Below are 27,704 nucleotides of genomic sequence, written 5' to 3' on the forward strand. Positions count from 1 at the left end.
ATTCCATTCACTATGCTAAGCTAAGCTAGCGGCGGCGCTGCCGGACTAAACCAGTGCATGCACTGAGACAAAAATGCATTTGCCCACCTATATAAATATAGAGAGTATAGAGACTATAGAGAATATAGAGACTGTGAATAACCCTATTTCAACAAACGGTGGCGTATTCCTTTAAAGATTGAGCCACGGCACTGACAATCTTTTAGATAACTTTTCTGTAGCCTACTCGAAAACAACATCTCCCAGAATGCCTTTCACCCGACTCGCGTTCCACACTCCACACCGCTGTCTTTTGACAAGAAGTCACCTCTTGAGATGGATAATGTTGTCAGAGACTTTTAATTACAATCTGAGCCTGTCCAGTGGTAAAAACAATCACTTTTAGTGGACAGAAATCGGGGGTTCCCCTTTAGCTGCAGCTCGGTTCACACCGGCCCGTCACTGTGATCTGGCTCAATACTGGACCAATTTGTAAGATTTTTGTTCACTTGAGTCTATTAGACACCAATGCATGGGGTAATGGGGTGCAAAATTACCCTTTAACTACTCTCTGTTTTGGGAACATCTTCCCATTTTAGAATCTTTACTTCCATTTAGCCATTCTCAATGATCAGAACACTTCCAGTCCTCGTTTTGTCCTAAACAGGTACATAAAGATCGGAGACAAGGAGTGCGAGTACAACCCCAGTTTCCGCCTCATCCTGCACACCAAGCTGGCAAGCCCTCATTACCAGCCCGAGCTGCAGGCCCAGTGCACCTTGATCAACTTCACCGTGACCAGGGACGGGCTGGAGGACCAGCTGCTGGCCGCGGTGGTCAGCATGGAGAGACCGGACCTGGAGCAGCTCAAGGTGAGGAAGGCACACACACACACACACATACAGGTATTTAACAGCAAGGAGGAATCTGACGTAATCTAAAAGTGAACCTGAACCGGCAAGAAAGCAGTCTCTGTCAGGTGTCTTATCACAGAACAAACTAACTTCTCTTTTGTGCAGGCATAATTAAAAGAAACAATGAGAGGAGTCAGGGGCCTCCAGGAGCCGGGCGGAGCACTCTCGCTCCTCATTAGCGCCTTTAACGCTACACTTCTGCAAGAAAAACGCTGTCTGTCCGACACATCACAAGAGGCTGCAGATCCGGGCTCTTTGATTCCAAAACAATCAGCCGGTGCCTTTTAATTAACGGCAAACTGAGTGGATGTGTGATAATTAAAAACCCTTTTCTGATTCTGGTTATCCCTCACTAAGGGAGAAAGTGACACTGCACGGCTGTGTGTGCATGTGTGTCTGTGTGTTCACGTGGCATAACAATTACTTTGAATAGTTATCCATGATTTCTTAAGTTTTCTATATTCCAATGAGAACTTCTGTTGTTGAACCAAAGGTGCCCTGTGGAGCGTCTGACCTTTGGTAGCGCTGTGGAGCTGCTTCTCTGAGGTTGGCCTCTGTTTTGTTTAGGTTGTTTAGGCGTTCACTTGAGATCTGGAACTGTGAAGGCCGCCACATGTGATTCTTATCATTTTCATTCTCCTCAAACAGTCGGTGAGCCTTTGTGCCCTGCGTGGGAATATCTGCCTTTGTTTTCCTCTCAAAGTTTTCAGTTTGTCTGTCTGTCAGCACGATTACACAAACACTACTGGCCCCATTTGCATGAAACTTGGTGGAAGGGTTTAGCATGGGCCGAGGAAGAAGCCACTAGATTTTGGAGCAGTTTTACATCACGGAGCAGATACCCAAATCATTTCTCCCTTTTTTTCTAACATTGCGAGATAGGGCATGCCTTGGAGGAGGTTTGCGTATCCGAGTGCCCTTCTAGTTTTATCTGTATTTTGGTGTCCAGCTGCTCCTTAAGAAAGTATCTTCTCTAGCTGTTAAATGCTGCACTATGTTCACCTGCTCATCTTTGAGGCGGTTTGAGAGACCTGTACGGGAAACAGGAAACCTCACTGCCTCTATCGCTTAAAGCTTTATTTTAACTATTTTTCAGGCTGCTAATTAAAGCTATATTTTAACTCTTTTTAAACTCTTTTAACTCATGCTGCTCTAAAAACGAAACCTGAAAGACGAGAATAGTGTTTTATTTAGCTAATAGTTGATGTAATACAAAAACGTCAGTGCAGCTTTAACTGTTGGCTGGAAATCTACTGGACTGCTTTACAGCACAGTGGCTCTTAGTGAAGCCAGTGCGGACTGAGGCATTATGGGAAAAACTACTGCTGCTGCTAAACCAAAGTCACCAATCATTTCTTGATTGATGTGAACAACACAACATCTTAAAAGGTCATTATTTCTGTTCAGCCATGTTGACCATCCCTTTCCATACTACCTACTGCGTTAGGCATTTAGTAAAACACTTCCTGTAATTGCAACCCATTACTTACAGTGCACGACCCACCACACAAACAGCTTTAAAAGAAAATCCAAAAGCTTTCATCAACTGGTTAGTTTGAAGTATCAGCATCTTTAATAATGAAAGGCAATATCAAAAGATCAATTATTTATAATTGAATGTCATGGATTGTTACTCTGTAGCATCCGTGACCAATAACCCATAAAGGCAATAATCCATTAATCCTCAATCCCCCAAAAAAATCAAACAACCTTTTGAAACACTGACACTCCCCCATTGTGTCGCATTCAGCCTGGATACTGTTCCATTTATCACCGAGCTCCAGGAGTTGTGTAATTGTGTCTTGATGCTATCCTCTGAAGGGAGTTTCATCTTTCTTTATCACTTTGGCAGACTCATTTATGATCACACATCCACCTCTCTAAAATCAAAGGAGAGGCAGATAGGAGACGCTTTAAGCTGCATTCTCCTTTTCAATGTAAATCTCTGTCTTTGTTGTGTGGACTCTGGACTGTTGATGAGCTGTCGCTGTCATGGCCGCTACATTCTGTACAGTACAGCAGCTTCCTGGCATCTGCTGAGAAGTAATGAGCAGCAGATAGTTACAGATATATAGCCACAGTATGCTGTGAATTTAAATGTTCACAATTAAGCGAAAAACTCACTTGATCAAAGCTCCAGCGCCTAATGATGCCTCGCACTCATCTCCTGGACAATCTGTGCTTTTCATGTCAGCTGTTTGAAATGGATTAGCCGGTGGCGCCACTGTCCCACAGCAATTAGACAACACATTGACACACTTCCACTGTTCCTTAAACGTGGCCCTTGTTTAGTGGAGGGGAGAGGAAAATCCGAAATCCCTCTCGGTCCAGAACAAGTCTGGCTGACGGCGGCGTCACAGAGAGAGATCACAACGGAAGATAATGTGGGAACTCCGTGAACGGGTCGGGCAGATTTACTCTAACTCAATGCTTTTTGCATTTTGATGGTTTCCTGGAGCTGTCCGTGTTTGCGTTGGGCTTCTGTAGGCTGTGCTTCAGTCAGACCTGTAGGCTTTCTTCACAGGCAAATCAGCATTTTTGATAAATGGAGAATTATTTTAAGCCTTGTGTCCCCTCAGCAAAATCCAACGGAGAAGTGAAATGTGATTTAATGAAGCTTGTTTAATTAGCATCTCAGTGAGATTGGAGGCTAAGGGCAAAAAAAAAAACAAGATCTGGAACTCACTTATCATTTTAATTAACAGTGAGAGGTGTGTGTGTGTGTGTGTGTGTGTGTGTGTGTGTGTGTGTGTGTGTGTGTGTGTGTGTGTGTGTGTGTGTGTGGGCACTCCTGTCAAAACGCGTCCTGTAGAATGGAGTGCCGAACGGATTTTGTTGCAGGTAAACAGCCCGGACTGATAACAATCAGTTAAAACCTGTTTCTATTCTCCGAATGCCTCGGTGCCATTATAGCTTTAATGAGGTGAGTGTTGCCGCTCAGCCGTAAGATGACGGCGGCTGAAAGAGCTCTCATTTACCCGAACCAAAGACGGCTAAGGAGCTTAAAATGTCAAGTTGCCTTTTTGGAGAGAGCGCAGGACTCTACAACCTTTTAGCACAATAACTAGCCCCTCTGCTCCTCCCTGTGCGCATATGAGTGTGCATGTCTACATCCTTGTGTGTGTGTGTGTGTGTGTGTGTGTAACTTCTTACCGAGACCTTCGGCGTTAATGAGAACTCAAATGTTCCACTTCCCAAATTACCTTAACAGGGCTGCTCTGTGGCACTCCGTAATCATTTGCCTGAAAAAATGATACATGTATTACCGCATTTTAATCCCAATTAGAGTGTTCTGCTGACTGGTTAATTGTTTGTTTTTTTCTAAGCAAGGGTAATTACAAGTACAATGTGCCAGAGGAAAGCTAATCGTTAAACCGACTCATTACTGGCTCCAGTTGGGAGTGTTTAAAGGGTGGATAGCTTTTCCTCTCAAAAGCTCCCGAGTGTGGGCAAGTAGAAGGTCACAGTTGACTCACACCACTCAACCCATTCTGGGATTCTCCTCTCTGCTCAAAGCTTGTCAGCTCATTCCTCGAAATGCCACCAATCACATCATCTTTTTGCCTGTGCTGTTGGAGAAGAACTTTTCAACTACCGAGTTGGTAATAACGTCAAATTCAGAGATACAAGATTTAACAAGGCAGAGGCTCAATTAGTTTTAACAGTGGTGTAAAAGACTTCTCATCACCACACTAGGAAATACTGTCATAAAGAGAGCAATTAAGCAGTGTGATCTCTTAAACTATCTGCTCCCCTGGCGCGATCTGAGCAAAGTATGTCTTTTGTCATGGGAACACTGTGCCACAGGGAGGAGCCCCCCCCTCCCCCAGTGATTAAACGCTGGCAGAAACGCCAGCGCCAGAGCCGTATTACCAGCGTCTGTCGGGGATCATGCCACTCAGAAGCCCTCAGCTATTATCAGTCAGCGACAACACCGGAACACTTAAATCTCACAACTGCCCCCCTCACTCCCTCCCGTAATTCCAACCATTCAAGGGTCACAGAGGCTTCTGTTAGGGGAAACTTCAATAAAGCAAAGTTATTATCGAGCAGAAACAAGGAGCGGCAGCAGACTATAATGAAGGACAAAGCAATAAAGAGAAGGAGCCGCGCCATCGCCGCTTTGTTCTCCCGACGCCTCTCAAACGCATCACTTTGAAAAGTGAAAAGTTTAGTTTTTCAGCCAGAACAAAGCCAGATGTGGGCGTGCGTTTTATGCGTGCGTTTGTGCGTGTGTGCGTGCCTCTCATCAAAGCTACTTCCCCTCTAGCTGGAATCGACGGTGTCATCACATGGAGGTGAGGTGGCTCAACAGAGGTTTGATGTTTGCCAGACAGAAGCTTGCTAATCCCGCCCAGAGCACTCCCTTCATGGGTCAGACGGTCAATGCAGAGCATATTGATCAGTTCTGCCTTTGACGTGCCCTTCACTATTCATGTCCTCATATTGACCCACACCTCGAACCTCTCCCACTGCCTCCGATATGATGATGAGGCCAGAAAGGAAGCTGACAACAAGTATAGATCTGAGAAACCCTCTGACATGTGCAGTCTGTCAATCTGAAGCTTTTGAGTGTTTTTGTGTTTCCTAGTCTGACCTGACGAAGCAGCAAAATGGCTTCAAGATCACTCTGAAGACGCTGGAGGACAACCTGCTGTCCCGTTTGTCCTCAGCTTCAGGAAACTTTCTGGGGGACACAGAGCTGGTGGAAAACCTGGAGACGACCAAACGCACCGCAGCCGAGATCGAAGAGAAGGTCCTGTTGTTTTTTTTTTATATCTTTACTACTCTTTATTCTGTTTATTCATCATCACTTCTCTAGTAACTCTTTAGATTGCAGAGAACATATTTCCGTCTATGTCGGAACTAATATATAAGTACAGCGGCAGATGAGCATACTTATGTTATTATGATATTTTAATTATGTTATTATTAAATAATTATGCTGTAAATATTTAGGGTACAAAAAATAATGTTACTGGGTAAGTTACACCAGTACCTGGTGTAACTGTGCACACACACGCACGAACCACTCCTGCAGCAGAGATTCTCCAGCCGAGGCCCACGAGCATGATGCTGCACCGACAGAGATAGCATCTTCACATCCGCAGGGACACTCCCTGACTTCTACCATTCAGTCCCTCCAGAAAAACGCGATTATGCGATCGCATAATTCAATGCTTAATCAGCCAAAGTCTGCATATTTATGCGGGGGCCGCATTTTTTGAAATACGCCGCCGCATAAATTGCTGATTTCCGTGCAAAATATGCGGTGCTTCATGATTTCATAATCCCCGCATTTTCGTTGCAAAAAAGTCAAATATATCTTAGCAGAAAGTTGAAAAATGTTGCGTTTACTTCACACAAGAGCAGCCATTTTCCCTTGTTGCCATGGGAACATTATGAAGTGACGTAATAATGCAACGTGAACATCATCGAAAAGCAGGGTGTTGGGGGAATCACTTTTTTTTCTCTTTTTCATCAAACTGCAATTTTTGCAAGTTCCCGCAATTTCATTGCATAAAATTGCATAAATATCCCGCATATTCCATCGCGTTTTTTTAAGAAAACGTGCTGCATAATCAAGGATTTTTGCCTGAAACAATCACAAAAAAACTTTTTCTGGAAGGACTGACCATTGACCAAGTCTTGGCTTTTGAGTGGCATTGATATTATTTTGAATATTTCTGTTACTATTGTATTTTTCCCATTTTCAGTTACGTAGAAGAGTTTATAATTATGACTTTAGTAAGTGAAAGGGCCGCACATAGATGTCTTATTTCCATGGAGCTGTTGTAAGAGGACACACTGGCTGATCGTCTGTCTGTACCATACCAGTGTCAATTTTTTCTAAGCTCCTCCTTAAAGGGATATTTCACCATTGGAAAGACAAACATATATTTAAACTGGGTCATTTATGTAGTAGAAATGTGATTTTCTATTTATTTATTTTAGTTTTTTTTAATTGGTGCCTTCTAGGCCGAGATAAGCCAGAAAATGTGTTTTTGGCTCATATGGATGAAAGACACCAAATCCCAGAATGCACCTGCTTTGCTGCTTTAGACTCCACTCCCAAGCCACGCCTACCGTTTACAGACACAGACAGTGAGACGGTCAGCTCAACTCAAGTGTGTTTTATTGTGATTTCAACCATATGCACGAAACAACGTTTCACCGTGGCTCAAGTGGTGTTACACATTTAAAATATATAAAAACGACATTATATAAAAACAACATACGAAACAGGCTACATTTAGTGCACACACATATGCTCCTTAAATTTCAGCTAACACATACTAGCATTAGCGCTTGGTGGGCTGTAAACACAGAGTATAAACACAGCCGTGAATTTGCGTGGAATGTAGAATGGTCGGCATTTAACAGTCACAAACTCCACCAGCAGTTAGCAGTTAGTTGGATACAAATCACCCCATTTCTGCACCAGTCTGTGTTAACACAGCCCACCGTGACTAGCTAGTCCTACCCAGCGACAGAGCAGCAGGCCTGGTAGCTGGATAGTCCGGCACACTGTTGTTCAGCCATGTTTCCACAATAACAAAAACACAGTGCCAACGCGAGTTCAGAGACTGCTCAGTCTCTGAAATCACGTTGGGAGTTTCGTTGAAGTTGGATGTAGTCCAGTTTGTTGTCTAATGAGCGGACACATGCAAGCAGGATTGATGGAACAGGTGGCCGGCTAGCGTTAGCCTTCCACCTAGCTGCTTTCCACTCCTGTAAACTGCTGTCGAGGTCCCTTTCCCCAGGCTGAGGTGCTGGTCTCCGTAACATGCGAAACTTGCGTAGTGTGTGGAGTATTCCGTCTGTAATAAAGTGTCCTGCATATTCTCCGATCTGTACAAATGTATCCCGGTGGTACACATGTGCGGTAGTTTGAATGCACATAATAGCAGTTTTCTGTTGAAAAGACGGAGCCTGACACTCGTTTTGCTTCAGATATCTTCAGTAAAGGCCCCCCTATTGGCGGGTTGAAAACATGCAGAAGTAGCTCCTACTACTGGCTGTAGTCCATTGCCTCTGTGCAATAAATCTTCCGATGACGCAAAAATCGTCGTTTTACGTCATCGGAAGATTTTTTTCCAGACCCACAATACAGAGATGGCTCGAGGGAGGGAAGCACGGTCATTCGAACATACTGCCGGGTTTATACTGATACAAAGCTTAATGCTGAATTGGTGAAGTATCCCTTTAACACAAACATGTTAACCCCTTCTTGTCTGTACTTCTTCCCTTGTCCCTATTGCAGGTACAGTAAGTATTTGATGGGCAATCCATATGTGCACAGTAGTTAAGAGTGTAATCCCTTTTCTCCTCTGCCTTACTTTGTTTCTGTTTCTTTGCTCAGCATGCCAGATTGTTACTTTGTGCGAGGAGTAGCTGCAGATGTTCATCCTTAAGCATAATTGCCTAGATATTTCCTTAGAAAAAATGTCACATAATTGTCGCGTTGGGTGCAGTGTGAGAACATTTTGTCTGGAAGCGTGAAATTGGAACAGCTCTGCTCTTTTATTGGATGGTGCAGTTTCCCCATCAGCTGATCAATGAACCCTGAGTGTGTGCATGTCCGAGCACATGCATGCTGATGTCTGTGAGTGTGACTCCATTGTGTTTGCACTATCTTTTACTGTAGGTGAAAGAAGCCAAAGTGACAGAGGCCAAAATCAACGAGGCTCGGGAGCACTACCGCCCAGCAGCAGCGCGGGCTTCCTTATTGTACTTCATAATGAACGACCTCAATAAAATCCACCCCATGTACCAGTTTTCTCTCAAGGTAGCCTGTCTGTTGACATGCCATGTTTCCTCCCCGCCTCACCGGCCCCCAGTGAGACCCCTCTTTACGCTCACTTCTACATTCCCCCCCTTTTTTCTTCCATTTGCTCACCGTGTTTTATGCTCTTTGCCCCGCTTTCATTGTGTTTGTGGCTCCCTAATGTGGTTATGTAGAGCATTATGTCTTTCATATTGTCAGCCAGCGAGCACTGAGAGGAGGCAGCCTGAGATATGGTTTGCAATCACTCCCAACTCGGCAGGTAGCTGCCCTGGCCCATGGTATCTCCCAACATAATCGAATGAAAACACACGCCGAGTATATATGCTTTTGACATTGAGAAGGAAATGTTGTTCTTCACACAATGTTGGAGCAAAGTGTGACAGAAATGACACCAGAGAAGAAGATGATGACAATTATTATAGTAGCGTTTCAATTTACCGCCCCTTCCAGTTTTTCAAAGCGTGACAGTTTGACTAGACTTTGATTAGTAGTTAGATGTATAGAATTCATTCTCTGTAGTAATCACAGGCTCAGAGTGGTCAGCTTGAATCTTGTGAAATCTTTTCAGAGCCTGTTTAGGAACATCCTTATCCTGTAAATACTCAGGACAGTGTAAACTAAAGTGTGTGTGTGTCCATGGTGCTGAAAGAACATGTCATCCTGTACAACAGCATGCTCATTGATAAGAAAAGATATAGCAGACTTTGGTTTTTTATGGGATGTGTGTTGACAATTAGGAATATTGGAAAATCTCTTGTATTTGTCCTAGAGCTGCAAAGATGAATTGATTAGCGGTCAACTATTCAATTAATCTCCATCTGTTTTAATAATCAATTAATTGGTTTGAGTCATTTTTATGCAAAAAAAAAAAAGAGTAAAACTTCTCTGATGTCAGCTTGTTAAATGTGAATATTTTCTAGTTTCTTCACTCCTCTGTGACAGTAAACTGAATATCTTTGAGTTGTGGATAAAACAAGACATTTGAAGACGTCATCTTGGGCTTTGGGAAACACTGATCCACATTTTAGAGACCAAACAACTAATCCATTCATCCAGAAAATAATCGCCGATAATCATGGCATCTGATTTATAAGTAAAGGCTCGTATGAGCCAGATATTGGTTAATATTGTTTGAGCACTGGTCCACTCTGCATTGTTCCATTGCTGCTAGTAAGACTTGTACGTGTGGTACCTGTCCTGCGTCCCCAGGCGTTCAGCGTGGTCTTCCAGAAAGCAGTTCTGAAGGCGGAGCCGGACGAGGCTCTGAAGCAGCGGGTGTCCAACTTAATTGACAGCATCACGTCCTCAGTGTTCCAGTACACCACCAGAGGCCTGTTTGAATGTGACAAGCTCACGTACATCGCTCAGCTGGCCTTCCAGGTAGGGAGGAAAGCAGCTTTCATCTTCTGCATGGTTTGTTTTGTTGAATCAGTTGCTCCAGAGACCAGTGGCCCGGTTTGGATCTAATCAAGTGGAAAGGAAATGTGGTTTGTGCTGGAAATACAGCAATTCAAAGTCTGTCCTGTTTGTTGTGTCCCCAGATCCTTCTGATGAATAAAGAAATAGATCCTGCAGAGCTGGACTTCCTCCTGAGGTACCCTGTCCAACCAGGTGTGATATCACCAGTGGATTTCTTATCCAACTTCTCCTGGGGAGGGGTCAAGGTACAGACTAGATTCTTTCTGCTACTCCAATGTAATGCTGTGGAATTCAAAGAGCTAGCTCCCATGTATTCTCAGTGTGTGATCAAAGCAGAAGTACAGCTCAGCTGAAAAAATCAGGTGGTTCTTTGAATTGACAGAATTAGGCTTCAAAGACTTTGAAGGTTGTATGAATCTTTTTGTAGTCATTAATCAAGGAAAATGCTAACATTAATTGTTTTGACCTAACAATGAGTCAATTAATCACAAAGATAAGAAGCAGATTAATGAAAGTAACAGTTAGTTAACCACATTGGCATGTTTACAAGAACATAGTCTATATCGACGAAATTTCATCGCCGGATGTCCCTCAATTTCGTCCAGATGTCCGTCACCTTCCTCTTTCTTTGCGTCCCTGGTGGATTTATGAGAACTATGGTTAACTGCTCCTCAGATCTCTGCAGGGTAAATCCAAACAGCTAGCTAGACTATCTGTCCAATCTGAGTTTTCTGTCGCATGACTAAAACTACTTTTTTAAGTTCCTTCCCGAGCCTATTTTGCAGTGGCACTGGAGCAAGACGATTGGGATTGGTTTAAAGAAATGCCAATAAACCAGGAATGCTGTGTGGACTAACCAGACCCTCCTCCGCAGCACTGTGGAGGAAGGTCTGGCAAAGCGAGACTAATAAGAACGTAACTCCTGCAAACAATTCCTACTTTATATAAAAGTGTTTATACTTCATTTTGGACTCTTCGGCTTTCTGTCCCCTTAAAGGTCAGCACTGTCAAAGGTCACCATTGTAGTTAAAGTTATTTCTACAAGAAAGCTCTGCGCGGATATACTTCACCAAACCCACTGATTGCTGCAGTTGAAATGGATGAATTTAGTTCTCAACGTTGCTGTTCTAATGAAGTCAGTCAGAGAGCTCTCCCTGCTGTGCTCAGCTAGCCGGCTTTTTTTGGGGAGTGACTATCTGCCAGCTCAAATGCTGGTGCGACTGCAAACCATCTTGCCAAAGAATCAGTACAAAAGAGATGTTTAGTTGTTCACACCATCTTTCATAAAGACAGAAGTGTCCGCTTTAGATTTATAGAGCAGTATTGAAACATGCATGAAGAGTGTTAAATTGTGGAAATGGAGAAATAACATTATTGGTCTTATGAGCAGCTGGCGGTGAGACGGCAGTCAGTCAGACCGGGCGTGTTTAGGGACCATCTACAAACTACAACACCGACACAAAACTATCTATTAATTTAATGTATAAATAAGGTAGTGTCTCCAAACTTACCTCAATTATAACTTGTCTCCTTGTAGTTGTACTGCAGCACTTACTTTTGGAGACAGGTCGGAGGATTGCACGTTTTGATGAAAATTAGTTTGTAGCTCGTTGTTAACCGTACTACTTTAGGAAAGATGCGTCGTTTGTGATTTAATAACATTTCGCTGTAGAGAATTGATCCCAGAAGTTCAAATCTGTGAATATCTTTCTAATTTTGCTTACATAGTTTTCCTTCAGCCTGTCATCTAGGAAATGGCTGGAAGTGCTTTTAGCACTTACGTAGCTGCTTTGAGTTGCTTCTTATGATGCATTTTTTGCATGCCAGTCTCCCAAGAACTACTTTGCATTAAAGTGCGTTTTAACATTGAAAGGGCACCAGAACAACTCTGCATTCCCATATTCCTTCATAAAGAACAGGTGCCTGGCGATGCAGCCCTGTGGACGTCAAGCAGCAGAGGTTCCCTTTCTTATCAGATCAGTTTAGTAGCAAATTAAACCCTAACGGCAGCATGTTTTTTTTAGCCTCTCGTGCTCATGAATTTTTCAATCTGTACCGCCTAGAATATTAACTAAACCTAAACCCCTCTCAGGGTCTGGAGACGGCCTTTCCCCAACTGCACTCAACCTCCTGTGGATGTTCAAGGCCCTGCTAATCAAATTCTGTCACTCGATTTTCTTATCGCAATTGGAAACATAATCAGTTGGATAGCTTTAAAGGAGGGTAAGATCCTCCTGATTGTTTGGCTCTCTTGATGATATTAGCAGAGCATGAATCCCATGAGACCCAGTGTATCTCCCCTCACCGGGGCTCAGGGCTCGCCGACCTCCTGTGGTAATTAAACAAAGTGAGTTTGGAGTAATGGGCGGTGTGCTGAGCCACTTCATCTCACTCCACCTTACCACCTCGTGCCCAGCGGTGAGCAGTTGTGGAAAAGCAGATTTTATGGATTCACATGGATAGTTTTTCCATGACTCCTTGTACTCAATGTAGGTGGTTTCCCCCATAGCCCTGTCAGATGAACTTGCATACCCCTTCATCAATGTCCAATGTGTTCCAAATATATAACTCACTTCATTATAAAAAAAAAAAAAAAGTCATACAACTGAACTGTGAATATTTAGGTTGGTTTGGTCAGCAATCTTACTACTACTTCGGAGTTAATCGACTTTTAGCTACCTGTTTAACATTCCTGTGTTCAGGTCCTACAGCTGATATATTCTTTTAATCAAATCATAATTCATATTTTCAACTTCCCTGGACACTTTTTCCATGTACAGACCCCTGGTTGGGTATCACTAGTGTGTGTGTGTGTGTGTGTGTGTGTGTGTGTGTGTGTGTGTGTGTGTGTGTGTGTGTGTGTGTGTGTGTGTGTGTGTGTGTGTGTGTGTGTGTGTGTGTGTGTGTGTGTGTGTGTGTGTGTGTGTGTGTGTGTGTGTGTGTGTGTGTGTGGCATGACACTGCATTCTCCACAGATGAGATAAGGTGTCTGTCAGCTGGGCCGTTACAATAAAGCCCCCCTACTAGTTCTGCAGCGGATGCATATTCAGTCGTCCCCCAACCCCCCGTCCCGTTATGAAAGGATAAGGTGTTTACTCAGCATTTCTGTTTGGAAAAAAATGTATCAGCGGGAAGAAAGATAAGCACTCCTGTTAAGTTTTTTTGTCTCTTTTTTTTTCTCCCTAACTTTTGCAAACAAAGTTAGTGCTTTTGCTGTGCATTGTGAAACGTTTCTGAAGTGGTCAAACTGTTAAATGTGCATCACAGTTCAGAGTAGCAGCACTTTTTAAAATACACTAGGTTTTCTGTATGAATAATTATTCTTTCCGCAACCACCAGTCCCTGTGCTCCATGGAAGATTTCCGGAACCTGGACCGAGACATCGAGGGCTCGGCCAAACGCTGGAAGAAGTTTGTGGAGTCTGAGTGTCCAGAAAAAGAGAAATTCCCACAGGAATGGAAGAACAAAAGCTCTCTTCAGAGACTGTGCATGATGAGGGCCCTGAGGCCTGACCGCATGACGTACGCCGTCAGGTGAGAGGTGGAAGCATAGCTTGCCCTTTGCTCTGTGATCTGACCTGGTAAAGGTCAGACCTTTGGCCTAGAGTTTGAGTTGACAAGGCATTAGTCTGTTACGCAGCTCAGAAAGAACAATCGATGAGCCTCATTAGTAGCCCTGTCAACCAAGGTCATTGTATCAAACTTAGATCCCATTTCTACCTGGTGTTAACATGCCGTCTCTACTTGGATATCTTTTCTGGATATTACGTAACATACAAAAAGGAGATAAATAAAGCAATGTCTGGATCTACTAATATGTTTTACTTAATAGCTTAACGTTGGAGAACAAATATTAAAGCTGCACTAATCCAAATGTTTATGGAGCAAATGACAGATTGACTGGATGTGTAACAGTGACCAGCCCACAGAGAATAATCAATAATAATTCAGTATTCTAAAAATCCCCCTCAGCTCTGCAGAGCTCATTGTTTGGATTTTATGATCCCCGACTTTGCTGTTTTGGTTCACTCTCATTGCTGTCATCAGCGCTGTATAGGGTAAGAAAATCCTGATGTTTAAAAGGCTTGAATGCACAGATGTTAGAGAGCCACTGACACACACACAGCCATGACTAGGGTTTATATCTCTGTACTACTAAGATTCCCTCTCTTCAAGTTGTCCAGCATGTCGGTCAAAGATCATAAAAAAGTGTTGAGGAGAACTGAGTCACATTCTCCCCACAGAGACTTTGTAGAGGAGAAGCTGGGAAGCAAGTATGTGATTGGCAGATCACTGGACTTTGCCGTCTCCTTTGAAGAGTCGGCTCCAGCTACGCCCATGTTCTTCATCCTCTCTCCTGGAGTTGACCCTTTGAAGGATGTGGAGAAACATGGTAACGCTCTGCTTGTTTTATGTTTAATAAGCTGTAAGACTGTGTTCTGGAGTTTTATTAGAGCATTCATATGACCAGTTTTTCTGTCATTTCTTTATGTTGTGGGAACATGCAGAATTTGCATGGAATAGCCTATTGAAGGCAAGTACAGGCATTAGGGCTGGGTATCGTTAAAAAATATTCAATACTGGGTACCGATATCAATACTGTGATTTTGATACCAGTTCCTAAATGATACTTTTTTCGATACCAAATTTATAAAACAAAAAGAAATTACAACATTACACATATGGCACAGATCTTTTTATTTATGTTTCAGCTCCTACTACGTGAGCCGTCTCTGTTACATAGAGTTTTTCCTGTGTGTCTCTACAAATGGAACTAGGGCTGGGCGATACGGAGAAAATCAAACATCACGATATTTTTGACCAAATACCTCGATCGATACCGCAACGATATTGTAGTGTTGACTATCCGTGCTTTCACAAAATATTTACACAATCAGATTTTTGATAAATAATCATCAGTAATGTGGATATAATGACTAAGTGGATAAAGGCAAATAACAGAACAGTTACAATAGTCTGGTAAGTTCAGAAAATGACATCACTTCACTGTAATACAGCCTTTAAAACCAGGAAAACACAACACTTATGCCATGTTACGATATCCAAAATCTAAGACGATATCTAGTCTCATATCACAATATCGATATAATATTGATATAGTGCCCAGCTCTACGTGTAACATTAGACAGCCAATCACAGACATTATTAGATCTTGGTAGAAGCACGATTGGCTCACTGACGCTGATGCGATTTACTCCTTAGGTATTGAATGACGGGGCATTTTTCGATACTTGATACTCGAGGCAATTCGGTCGGTGCCTAAAAAGTATTGATTTCAGTACCCAGCACTAACAGGCATACCTACATGCATGGTTTTCCACTTTGATTCATACTTAATATAATTATCAGTCATCCCAACACATCTGCTGTGTGTCTCTGCTGTGATATCTGCCATCACAGCCAATGCACAACAGGCTCTTGGTAGATTGAAGGGATTATGCTAAAGGTCACAAATATATGAGACAACACCACTGGCGTATTAGGGCCAGCAGAAAGTAAATGTCATTGGTTATAGAGTTACTTTAAAACCCTGTTTGAATAATGTGGATGGCAGCAGGACATAGTGTTTTGATTTGTGACCACAAATATGCCGAAGCTGAAGCTTTTTAACTGACCTGGAACAGGGCGCCATCACGGCCTGACTCTTCTAAATCTGCCGCCAAATAATTCAGTCTGTAGGTATTTGAAGTCAGCTTTATGAAATATTCAGATTGCAGGGATTGTATCAGTTTACTGGAACATTCATTTTCAGTGTTTTTTGCATTTAAGTAATTCATCATCATTCATTTACTGTTTTTGTCTAATTTGACTTTCTTTGATTTCTGGTTCTGCTTGAAAGTCTGTCTTAACCAAATAAATCCATGCCATAGATTTATTTCAACATGATGCAGCTGGTTTTATCCAGAATACACAGCAGCGAGCATTTGTGAGTATTTTAGATGCCTCATTTTTATAAAGACTTGGATCCCAGGCAGCAGCAGGTGGTGAAATCAACCATGGACAGACCTTCGGCCCACGTGAAATCCACCATCCTCTCCTAATATGATAAGAAGGAGCACTCCTACTGGAACTGGCTGTAAGGGGTGTGATTATGGATTATCAACACCCTCGGTTTGAGCGTAGTCAATCACATCAAAGCTTAAAGTAACCAATCAAACTGCTGCTGTAGAGAGAGCACAGTGATGATGAGGAGCAACCGCCGCCACATTACACTGAAGCACAAAGAGCTGCTTTTCCATTTTAGCTGTGACTATTGGCTTTCTCATTGGTATTAGGATTCAATTAGATTTCCATTAGATAGATGATGTGATTTTGTATGCTCTGCAGGGGACTAATATCCCGGAGACAAAACCTCACTGTCTGCCTGGTTTCAGGTTGGAGCTTTAATGACACAGACAGAAATAATAATGTGTTGTTTGAGTTAATTCTCAAGGTGGGCAAGGAAGGCCAAGTCATTGACCATCTGCTAATTATGATGCTAAACGCAGACTGTGACTTTTGAGAAAAATCCACTTATTTAATGTCTTTCTGAGAATAAGATGGTAAGATCAATACTGGCCTTGTTTTTATTCAAGTATTTTAATGCACATTTTGAAGTATCACATTAGAAAAGCTGTAGTCTTTATCGATGACGTTTCATTTCCGGCATTGCTCCGGTGTTGCCGGGAATTCCGCCGGATGTCCCTCATTTTCGGTCCATTACCTTCCTTCTAAACTGCGGTGGATTTATGAGGACAATGGTTAACTGCTCCTCAGATCTCTGCAGGGTAAATCCAGACAGCTAGCTAGACTATCTGTCCCATCTGAGTTTTCTGTTGCACGAATAAAATAACTTTTGAACGTACACATGTTCCACCAAAACAAGTTCCTTCCCGATGCTGTTTTACAGAGGCACCATGGCTCCGCCTGGCACTTAGCACCGCCCAAGACGATTGTGATTGGTTTAAAGAAATGCCAATAAACCAGAGCACGTTTCTCTCCAATTCCGGAATGCTGTGTGGATTAGCCAGACCCTCCTTCGCAGGGCTGTGGAGGTAGAGCTGGCAATGCGTGACTAGACAAGCTTTAAACTGCAAAATTCAATACAACTTCCTCAAATGTGCCAAAAACATTTCCCGCTCTCTTAAGGTGTTTTTTGTCTTTGTGGCAAAAGAATTGATGCTCAAAATGGGATATGGGAACGCCTTTGCTGAATAAGTTCTGATGTAGCAAACATTTACCTCCCAGGACTGTCAGCTGTTTCCCGATATTCCCAAAACGTGTCTCCGTCTCCGGACAGCATGAAACATGGCCCAACACTAGCTGACATTTCTGGTTAGCAACCTCTACTTCTTCTACTCCGTTTACTGGAGGATTACAGCCATGTGTAGCCTATAGCACCAACTTCTGACCAAACTACAATGTAGCCCAGTTTATTCGCTCCAACCTAATTTACATATCAAAAGTTTGTTTAAATGCGCTAAATATCCGCTTGACAGTTGAATGTAAACATGGCTACTGTCCACTCTGTGTTCAATAGAGTTGTAATATGTAGCTCGTTCTTTTTGTTTCACATCAATATTCAAACGCACATGAGTACACACTCATGGAAGTGACTGCATCAACTCTTTTCAGTTCAGTATGTTTATTAAGTTCAGTGCAATGCCTGAATAAGCACTGTTTAACAGTCACCAACCAGAGTTAGCTCATATTAATCCCTTTTGTGGCTTTCATAGTCTTTCACTGGGCTTTTAACCAGGAAGTACAAGTAACATATATATGATACTAGCGCCGCTAGCTTGGCCATCAAGCTGAATATTCTGTAGCCTACGCTTACTAAAGCTAGGGCATTGTGTTAAATACTGGTTTGTAAATGTACTGACCACCCTTAGCAGCCACAGTTTTAGCCTAGCTTAGCACAGAGACTGGAAGCACATTATGGGGAAACCCCTGGCGTAGTTCTAAACAACAACTCCAAGTGTGAAACACATGTAGAAACAGAAAAAAACACAAAAAACAGGACAAATATTTAGCTTACTCACTGAAGCCATGCTACATCTAAATAGTCCTGTTGTCATGATTGATGTGTGCACTGCCCAGGGACTCCTGGCTGTGTATTGGTGGTGAGTTGGCTAGCTAGCTAACAAGGTAGCCTGCAACATGTAAATAAGACCGTTTTGTGTTTGACCGGGGCTAGCTCTTTACCACAGCTTCTAGTGCTCAGCTTGACTAAGCATGTCTCAGAGACACCGCTGTATCAAACTCATTGACAAAATAATAATTATATTAATCTTCTCATCTGAATTACAAAATATCAGATTACAGTTTGAAGCTCATGTATTCAGCAATGTGTTTGAAATGTTACTTCTGTGTTTTCTTTCAGGGAAGAGGCTGGGTTACACATTTGACGACAAGAACTTCCACAATGTTTCTTTGGGTCAGGGTCAGGAGGTTATAGCAGAACAGGCCCTCGATTTGGCAGCTAGGAACGGCCACTGGGTGATATTACAGGTACGGTATAACCATACACATACGCTGTACACAAGAAAGATCTCACATTAAGTATAATCATAAATACTGCTGAGTAATTTATGCTCGCCATCGTCATTATTCACAGAGAGACCACACATGGGAGAATGTGCATATTAAGTAAATCCAATTAGAGTTATTTTGGGGGGAAGGGATTTGATTGTCTATTCAGTGTCCCATGCCCATCCACCTTGCACAAAAGTGCCAAATCATAAATGGTTGTGATACAAAATGGCATACAGACACATTTTGCAGAATGAACACAGGGTTCATTTTTGTGTCAAGGATTTTCCATTCAGTAGTGGTTTTAGGTGGCTTTTCCTTTATCTGTGCATGTTGTGAATGAGGTATATTATCACATTGTTTTTCATTGCACACTCAATGGGATGTTTGCTTTCCTCCCAGGTTTGTCTGCATGGAAAAGAAAATTAAATTTTCTTCAGAAATTTCCTAACTGAAAGGGCATTATACAGTACAATCTCTATGTGGTGTCTGTTCTCTTATCTGGAGGGCAAGGCTGGCGTTTGCATTTTAAGTGGAAACCTCGGTGGAATTCTAATGGGAAGTATCGACAGATATGAACCGTGACCGGGCACTGCAGGACACTCTTCTTTTCATTCTGTGTGAATGTTAGCTGGTAGAAAAAAAGGAAAAAGATTGGGTTGCCATCACTCTCTGCTCCAGACCCATTATAGCAAAGACAAGCAGTTGTTTAATTACCTTTTGCATAAGAATCTTGATCGATATGCTTAAAAAGGCCTTGTCCCCCTGGCAACAAACCTCCCACTCGCTTCATCATCAGCTGTCTGTTTGTCTGCCCACTGAGAGCCACCCCCGGCACTGGCCGGTAAGGGAGAGGGAACTCTAGGGGAGGGGAGCTATCATATTCTTGTCTCTCTCCTGTTTTTACCAACAGTGTCTTCTCCTGATATAATGTTCCATCTTCTCTTTTCTATTGCCCTTAACACGCTCTCATTCCGCCACATAACTTTCATACTTTTCTCATACCCAACTATCCTCTTATCAATCCTCACGTGCACCCACCTTTACCGGCTAGCTGTTATCTCTCCCCCCCCATCTCACAGTCCACCTTTACTCTCCCACTGCCAGGCCCGGCTCCATCAGTGGAGAGCCAGTTCAATGGCAGGTTCCCCTGCGCTGACGGGTAATTATACTGCAGAACAGCAGCTTCTGCTCAGATGGGCTTTGGAGACAGAGATGCAGAAACTTTGAAAGAAGCCCATTAGGAGGGAGGAGGGGGAGAGATGGAGAGGCAATCAATCGCGCAGATTGGAGTCGAAAATCCCACATGGACCAGGCAGTGGGAATCAAGTGGCCTAAACTCACCACCTTTTTTGCACATGTACTGCTAAAGCCACCCCATTTGCAGCCGGTGGCAGAAAGAAGTGCAGATACTGCAGAGAAAGCAGGAGAGACAATTTGATGAAAATCCTCTCCCTCAATGTCCTTACTTCACTTTACTTTGGAATGCCAGTTTCAGACAGGATTTCATGAAGTGGGAATGTTGCAGTTATTTGGCATGCTCTGTAACCATTGGGCTACCAAGATGCTTCTTTTCTCTGTTCATAGGCTTTCTTAACACAAGACCGCAAATATCATACACACTGCTTTGGATTGCATTTTTGATTCTGTGATTGGTCGAAGACCAACGTGTAGTCTGTAATGTCTCTGGGTGAGTCACGCCAAGAATGTATGACTCTATAATTGCCTAATCTGACGCAGTGACCATTGGTCTTGCATTGCCAGATCTATCTCCACAGCACTGTGCAGTAAGGTCTGGCTACACCATACATTAATTCTGGGATAGGAGAAAAAAACTCTCTGGCTTGTTTTGGTGGAACATACCGTATTAAAAGAAGTTAACTGTTCACACAATACAGTAACGTGAGCTATTTAAATTAGTTGAATACATGGTTAAACCTCATTTGCTCTTACTAGTGTATCGCTGTGGGTACTTCGTCCACAGCAATCCCTGCCCATTGGTCCCAAAACATTGTCATTTGCAGGATGACTCTCTGTCTATCGTTGCCAACGACTGTTTCTTGTGAACCGTATACGATGGAGAACTGGCCAGTAGAAATAGTTTTGTCTGTCTTTTTCTTGCTCGGTTTAAGCTGCAGCTACCTTCCCTGCAGGGTTTTTACCTGGTCCTCAATTATTTTTTACACCATGTCTCTGTGTTTAACATTACCCTCATTAGCTGCAGATGATGGGCCATGCTTGGAAAATAGGAGCAAACATCCATGCACATCCCTGTTAGAGAGGAAATGCCTTAAACATATATTCTTTGTAAGTCTTTACAATCTGGCCTGTTCACGCCCTGCGGCTCATGGGAAAACAGACTTGAGCAAAGAGCATGGAATATCAAGCATGGACTTGAATGTTTGCGATTCCTCGTGGGGGCCGTGGCGCCTATGGAACGACACGCCTGGTGGAAAATAGGAGTTAATCTACTATTTTCTTTTTTTTCCCCTGTACTTGTGTAAAGTGTCGTTGGCTTTCGTGAAAGGCATTATATAAATCTAAGTTATTGTTATTATTACGTTAGCTAACTAGCCAGTTGGCTTTTAAATAAATGTAATTAAATCATTTAAACACTCTTCAGTAGTGAAACTGAAACACGAAAGCGGGTGGTGAAGTGAACATTTTAACATACAATTTCTGATTTTTGTTCTGCAAGTTCTCACATCATATTCTACAAGTGCTCACGTCAGGTCTACAAGCTCCAGCATTTTGCATCATATTTACCTTCATACAGTGCCTGCGGTGTGATGCAGTCCTGTTTGTCCCTCAGTCCTGTTTGTCTCTCAGTCCTGTTTGTCCCTCAGTGGTGTTGGTTGTCTTCCTCTATCAGTCTGGAGTCTGACTGCTCCTCCCCTGCAGGGCCGCCTCTTCAGTGCTGGAGCCCAGCTGTGCAGCTGTCTTCAGCGCTGCTCCTTGATGAATGTGTTTTTGCGTGTGCGAAAGAGAAATATTGTGTGCACTCACCAGCCTGTGTTGGTATTTGCTTGTTTAGGAGCCAGCGTATGTGTGCACGGGCACTGTGACAGGCAGTCCAATGTGCCATTGTGCTTTCCCTCAGGTTGTGTTTGATAGCAATGCATCAAGGACCTTGCCAGTTGTGTCTTCTAATGGGTTTTAGATTCAACTTTTATATTATTATGTAAATAGGTGGCTGTTTGATGTAGTATCAGCGCAGTCATCACAGGGGCTGGAAGGCCCTTATCAAGAAGACATTGAGGGAACAAAAAATGTTGCACCTGAAAGTTAATTAAAAAGCCATAAAAAAGTGGCTGCTCCTCTGTCTTGTTTGTTTGTCTGTTGGCCTGCTGGTCTCTCTCTCTCTCTCTCTCTCTCTCTCTCTCTCTCTCTCTCTCTCTCTCTCTCTCTCTCTCTCTCTCTCTCTCTGTTCCTTCCCCTCTTCTCCCCCTGTAGCCAGAGGATGAATGGTTTCATTACAGTGACAAGTTCTGAGGCAGTCTCTGACTTCCTCTGTTGGCTCTCTTTATTGCCAAGCTATTTACATGCCAAGAGGAAGGGTTGTACTGGCTTGATGAAAAAGCGCTTGAATTTAGACTTTTAATTTGTATACCATTCATTATTCTCAAGAGGCAAACTAACTTATCCCCGTCTCAGCTTCGAGCTCCTCCTGGACTTTGTCTCTCACAGAATGTAAAACTTTTTTCTACTGTTTTTTTTTTTTTTTTTTTTTTTCAACGACTCTCCCTATGTTCCTCTGCCTGTCATGTCCCGTCTTTCGGAAAGAGGGCTAACTTCAGCCATCATAAGGAAGATTAAATATGGAGAGCAAAGGGAAATGAGAAAGTAAAGAGGCTTATGAATTAATGACTGGAGTTATTAGTGCTGTAATTAGATTTAGGGAATGGGCAGTGCTGCATGGTAAGATGTGGGGGGCTTGGCTGACTCCTTATCATTCACAGGATATCCTGTAAGTGTCAGGACAGTTGAGATGGAAAATTGAGCTCAACCATGCTTGTGTGATAGTACAAGTCAGCTCCACTGCCTGCACCACACTGAGAGATGAATATGCAGAAAAGTCCGGCTGAAGTTACACCGGAGAATGCTCGCTTAATGTCAGCAACCTAGAAATGGGTTTCAAATGCTATGTACCATATAATTTGGTGCCACATCAAAGTCACAGTGCAGAGAGGAGAATATGCAACATTTTAATTGCTCCTTTTTGCTAGTTGTCATTGCAAACATAAATCATATGGGCAATTCCAGCATCAAGTACCAAATTAAGCTATTATGTACTATCCATAAAAGCACAGACCTTCACAGATATCCAACAGAAAACATCATCTGGGTGTAGATTAGGCTCTCTACCCTCACAGAGGAGAATTAACAACAAGCCTGTTGCCTACCAATATCATGCAATGTGCCTTCTTAACCCTATACTTGCTGATCCTGCTCCCTGTAGAACATCCACTTGGTGGCTCGATGGCTGGGTACTTTAGAGAAACTTCTGGAGCAGCATGCAGAGGGAAGCCATCGCAACTTCAGGGTGTTTGTCAGTGCTGAGCCCTCGTCCACCCCTGAGAGCCACATCATCCCGCAGGGCATCCTGGAGAACTCAATCAAGATCACCAATGAGCCGCCTACTGGCATGCACGCCAACCTGCACAAGGCCCTGGACAACTTCAACCAGGTACCCAGAGGCATTTCTGCACGTCATCTGATAAGAACTGAAACCATTTACTCAAAGAAATCCATCAATGATGTCAGATACATACTTTAACATGCTGCCTACAAGTTGTTCGTAATTATATTCCAATGTATGTATTTCAATGTAGCACTTTGAAAGGGGCTTTTTGATTTTAAAGGTCCCATCAAATGATGTCATTACTTCCTTAACATGAGTATTTCCTGTGTCAAATCATAAACAATTTAATTTGATAGAACGCTTTGAAAGGAGACAGTTCAGGGATCATCTTTCAGTTACTCCCACTAGTGTACAAAAGATTAAGTCACAAATGAAGACGCAAGAAGTGACTCCAGTACCCGTTAAAGAGCCCATTCCATGGTATCTTTAGTATATCAGGGCTACGGATACTTCGTGTTGATACATGCTGCCTTCCTCTAAAGGACTGTTGCCATGAGTGGCATCTGAGACAACACATGCCAATTTTCACTCCAGATTTCTCATCAAGTTGCCAATTTGCAGAAAAGTAGGAGCCAGCAGATGGGGAGAGTCACTCACCCTGGAATTGCCTCTGACCCATGGAGGACAGATGTGAACGTAGCACATGCTAACACCAAACGTTTGTGCGGTTCCATTCTGCATGGAGACGTTGGTGCGTTACTGAGATCACAACCAAGTCTATCGGCTACTTTTTGATAGTGGAGAGACAATAACATGCTGCTGCCTCTATAGCTGGAATGGATCTGTGCGCTGCAGTGGCCTCTCCCTTTCTCTACCTTATCAGTTCTCCTCTCTATCTAAGCCTTACCATTACCACAGTGCTTCGCTGCCAATGCATCTTCCTCCGCACCATTACCTGAGTGCTCAGGTTTCTTCCCGGTCCATTTCCATGATCCTTAGTTCGCTGATGTCTATCTGCCTGATAAGTGTTACGTGCTTGTGAGTCCTGCCTTGTGCAGACCCATAGCAAGGTCCATTGAGGTAAGGATGGGGGAATATTCCTGAGTCATGTGTACTCAGTGAAAGCTAGTCAATGTTAGGCTAACAGGGCTCGAGAGTGCGACCAATTTTGAGACGGAGCCTGCTGGATCATAGTTCATAAAAATGCAACGCAGTGACGATACGGACATTTCATAGCCTACACAAGACGGGGTAACGCCGCTAATGAGTCAGCTGTGACTCTCTGAGTAGCCTAGCATACGCTTCAGTCCATCACACTTCCTCGGTCTTTAGGTCATTCTTTTTTTTTTTTTTTTTTAAAGATTTCGGCCTTTATTTTGATAGGAAAGCTGAAGACATGAAAGGGGAGAGAGGGGGGGGGGATGACATGTAGGAAAGGGCCACAGGTTGGAGTCAAACCTCTATATTTACCAACTGAGCTATCCGGGCGTCCTCTTTCTCTTTTAATCAGTCTGTTATTGTTGTTGAAAGCTTATGAAGGAGCTTTCTCTCTATCTATCTATCTATCTATCTATCTATCTATCTATCTATCTATCAGAGCCGGGACTTTAACGCGTTAATTAAGATTAATTAATTACAGACTTTAATGCGTTAATTAATTACACAAAAAATAACACGTTAAACATTTTTTTCGCATTTTAATCACACTTATTTTTGCACCGCGGGACGTTTCTCACTGGATGAGTTTCGGCGGACCGATTATACTGGAGCGCCAACTAGCGTTCATGACTTCAGACCTTTTATATATGTCAATGCTTCAGACAACAACAAACCACAGTGAACATGAGCGAAGAAGCTGACGAGACCGCTTTGGTTGGCCCCGTGGATGGGAAATTTTGTTATAAAAAACGAACGGATGGAAGCGTCGATTAGAGCATGGTTGTGTGCAAGCTATGCAACAAGGAATTCGCATATCACCGCAGCACATCGAGCCTCAAGTATCACCTCAACGCAAAACATTTAGCAGCTAGCGTGGACGTTAGCCCGACTCCGAGTACAAGGACCCACAACCAACCCACACTCCACCAGATGACTGGTTTAAGGACCAGGGTAACTAAGTCTGAATGTACTTGAAAGTATTGTGTTTTACTTAAAAAACATAGTTTACAGAAGGTCTACCTACCTATAGGCTACCTGAATTTCTGAAATGTACTATATTTCTAAATATGCTATTGCTACACTTAATGGCAAAAATTGCACTGGTCTGCTGGACTTGGTTGAACAAAAATAAACAATATTGTGTTGCTTAAGCTTATGTATTCAGTCATTATTCAATGGTATACTAAAAATCCATGTGAAAAAAGTTACTTCTCACTGTTCTCAGGTCAAATATTTATGGAATTAAAATGCGATTAATTTTGATTAATTAATTACAAAGCCTGTAATTAATTAGATAAATTTATTTAATCGAGTCCCGGCCCATATATATATATATATATATATATATATATATATATATATATATATATATATATATATATATATATATATACAGTATATATATATATATATATATATATACAGTATATATATATAATATTTTTGTTTTTTTTATATATAGGCTATCTTAGGCTATTTATTTTAGATAACTTTCATTTACATGTGTTGCAGCTGTATATTTTCAAACTGGTAAAGGAAACCCTGTCTTTGCATTTTATTTTCATCACAATCTGTTTTAATAAAAGAGCTTGTGAAAAGTGGCTTTGACTTAAAACTGAACATTTAGCCCACTTTGTAAAAAATACAGAGCTATATATTGTGTATCGCCTTTCGGCGTTACGGCGATGCGAGGAAAAATTTGGGTGCACCTAAATTTTGTGCTGGTGCACCTAAATAAAAAAAGTTAGGCGCAGCAGTGCAACCAAGGCAAAAAGTTAGTGTGGCTAACTCTCTGTAATAGCCCACCCGTGTGGCTAAAGCCAGCGCTAAACCAGAGAAATGACAGACGCGTGCGTATAGCTCTACTGCCTATTTCCCCCCCAAGAAGCCTCTGAGATGGAGTCTGGACGGGCTAAAATTAACATCTGGCACAATGCTTTAGCTTTTTGCTGAGATAACACTTGTATAATACTGTTGTGAAAAAAGCTCTTATGGATTTGCAATTCAGTTTGCTGAAACTGATCGATTCAGTTTATCGGTCAAATTTTCTAGTTATTCAGACTCACACGTACCCTGATGCTAATCTTGGACCTCTGTCAGTTCAGACATATTGAGGTGTGTTTTCAGTGCATGTGCATGCCTGTGTGTGTTTATGTGTCCTCGCTGCAGTCTCACTGGATGTTGTTTCTCTCCAGTCCACAGGTCATGAATAGGGAGGCTATGCATCTCTTTCAGCTGTGTTGAGCAGAGGAGTACCGTGCGGAATATTAACTAAATCTGTGTGTGTGTGTGTGTGTGTGTGTGTGTGTGTGTGTGTGTGTGTGTGTGTGTGTGTGTGTGTGTGTGTGTGTGTGTGCAGTAGGAGTCAGCTCCCCAGGGCACTGCAGCAGGGGAAGTTAAAGGGCCTTCAGTGTAGCACTCGCCATGACACATGCAGGAATAAAGAGAATTTACCCTTCCTATTTCCATAGGGGTTATTGGCATGCTTATTTAACTATCTCTCCCCCCAGGGATTACAATGACATTTACATCCAGTTTTTTTTATTTGCTTGTCTGGAATAATGAGCCCAGGAGACAGTTGGAGGCTGAAAGCGCTTGACAAGTTGTGACAATTAAAAGGGAATCTCATTGTTGGGTTTATTGCTATCTAGTCATTGTCATTGTCTGTCTGTTAGTGTGCGGCACGGTTGGGGACTTGACAAAATAAAACAGATCACAGCGCTGCCTGCCACAACTTTTGCAACACACCGCCGTGGCTCAGTTAATGCAGCTGCACAGTTCAGGAGGCTCTTTGCTTTGTTGTTTTCCAGGACACGCTGGAGATGTGTGCGCGGGAGAATGAGTTTAAGAGCATTTTGTTTGCCCTGTGCTACTTCCATGCGGTGGTGGCAGAGAGGAGGAAGTTTGGTCCTCAGGGTTGGAACAGATCATACCCCTTTAACACTGGAGACCTCACCATTTCTATCAACGTCCTCTACAACTACCTGGAGGCCAATCCTAAGGTACATGTGTTTCTCTTTTACTTTTATTCCTTTGCAAAGGATTACAAACACCAGCATTTGTAATCTTAATTGGAAATCTAAACACATGTGACCTTAGCTAAACCACACAAAGCCACCATCTCCCCTATCTCTTATCCCAGGTGCCATATGATGACCTGCGCTACTTGTTCGGTGAGATCATGTATGGGGGTCACATCACGGATGACTGGGACCGCCGTCTGTGTCGGACCTACCTGGAGGAATTTATCAAGCCCGAGATGATGGAGGGAGAGCTGCACCTAGCACCTGGCTTCCCCTTGCCTGGAAACATGGACTACAACAGCTACCACC

The 27,704-nt window shown here is 42.8% G+C and overlaps 1 protein-coding gene and 1 long non-coding RNA gene across 3 annotated transcripts in view; one reads left to right on the forward strand and one right to left on the reverse strand.

The window, feature by feature from the left end:
• Positions 1–27,704, forward strand: part of dnah9 (dynein, axonemal, heavy chain 9) — a 136,257-nt gene that overhangs the window by 95,437 nt on the left and 13,116 nt on the right. The window contains exons 64-74 of one of the 2 annotated variants that reach the window (XM_028566995.1): positions 647–851; positions 5,485–5,649; positions 8,542–8,682; positions 9,892–10,062; positions 10,224–10,346; positions 13,441–13,634; positions 14,345–14,493; positions 18,484–18,611; positions 23,092–23,319; positions 27,183–27,374; positions 27,515–27,704. The exon at positions 27,515–27,704 is cut by the window's right edge and continues 2 nt beyond it. In XM_028566995.1, the coding sequence (XP_028422796.1) occupies positions 647–851; positions 5,485–5,649; positions 8,542–8,682; positions 9,892–10,062; positions 10,224–10,346; positions 13,441–13,634; positions 14,345–14,493; positions 18,484–18,611; positions 23,092–23,319; positions 27,183–27,374; positions 27,515–27,704 (1,886 nt within the window). Of the gene's footprint in view, positions 1–646; positions 852–5,092; positions 5,192–5,484; positions 5,650–8,541; positions 8,683–9,891; positions 10,063–10,223; positions 10,347–13,440; positions 13,635–14,344; positions 14,494–18,483; positions 18,612–23,091; positions 23,320–27,182; positions 27,375–27,514 lie in introns of those variants that run through there. The other variant, XM_028566994.1, reaches the window with a different exon arrangement.
• On the reverse strand, positions 2,537–4,359 carry LOC114547682 (uncharacterized). The gene is made up of 3 exons (XR_003691255.1): positions 4,047–4,359; positions 3,018–3,543; positions 2,537–2,929 (listed from the first exon to the last, which is right to left on the reverse strand). It is a non-coding gene; the product is annotated as an uncharacterized LOC114547682 (long non-coding RNA).

The sequence above is a fragment of the Perca flavescens genome, chromosome 21, assembly GCF_004354835.1.
Source record: "Perca flavescens isolate YP-PL-M2 chromosome 21, PFLA_1.0, whole genome shotgun sequence".
NCBI classification, from domain to species: domain Eukaryota; kingdom Metazoa; phylum Chordata; class Actinopteri; order Perciformes; family Percidae; genus Perca; species Perca flavescens.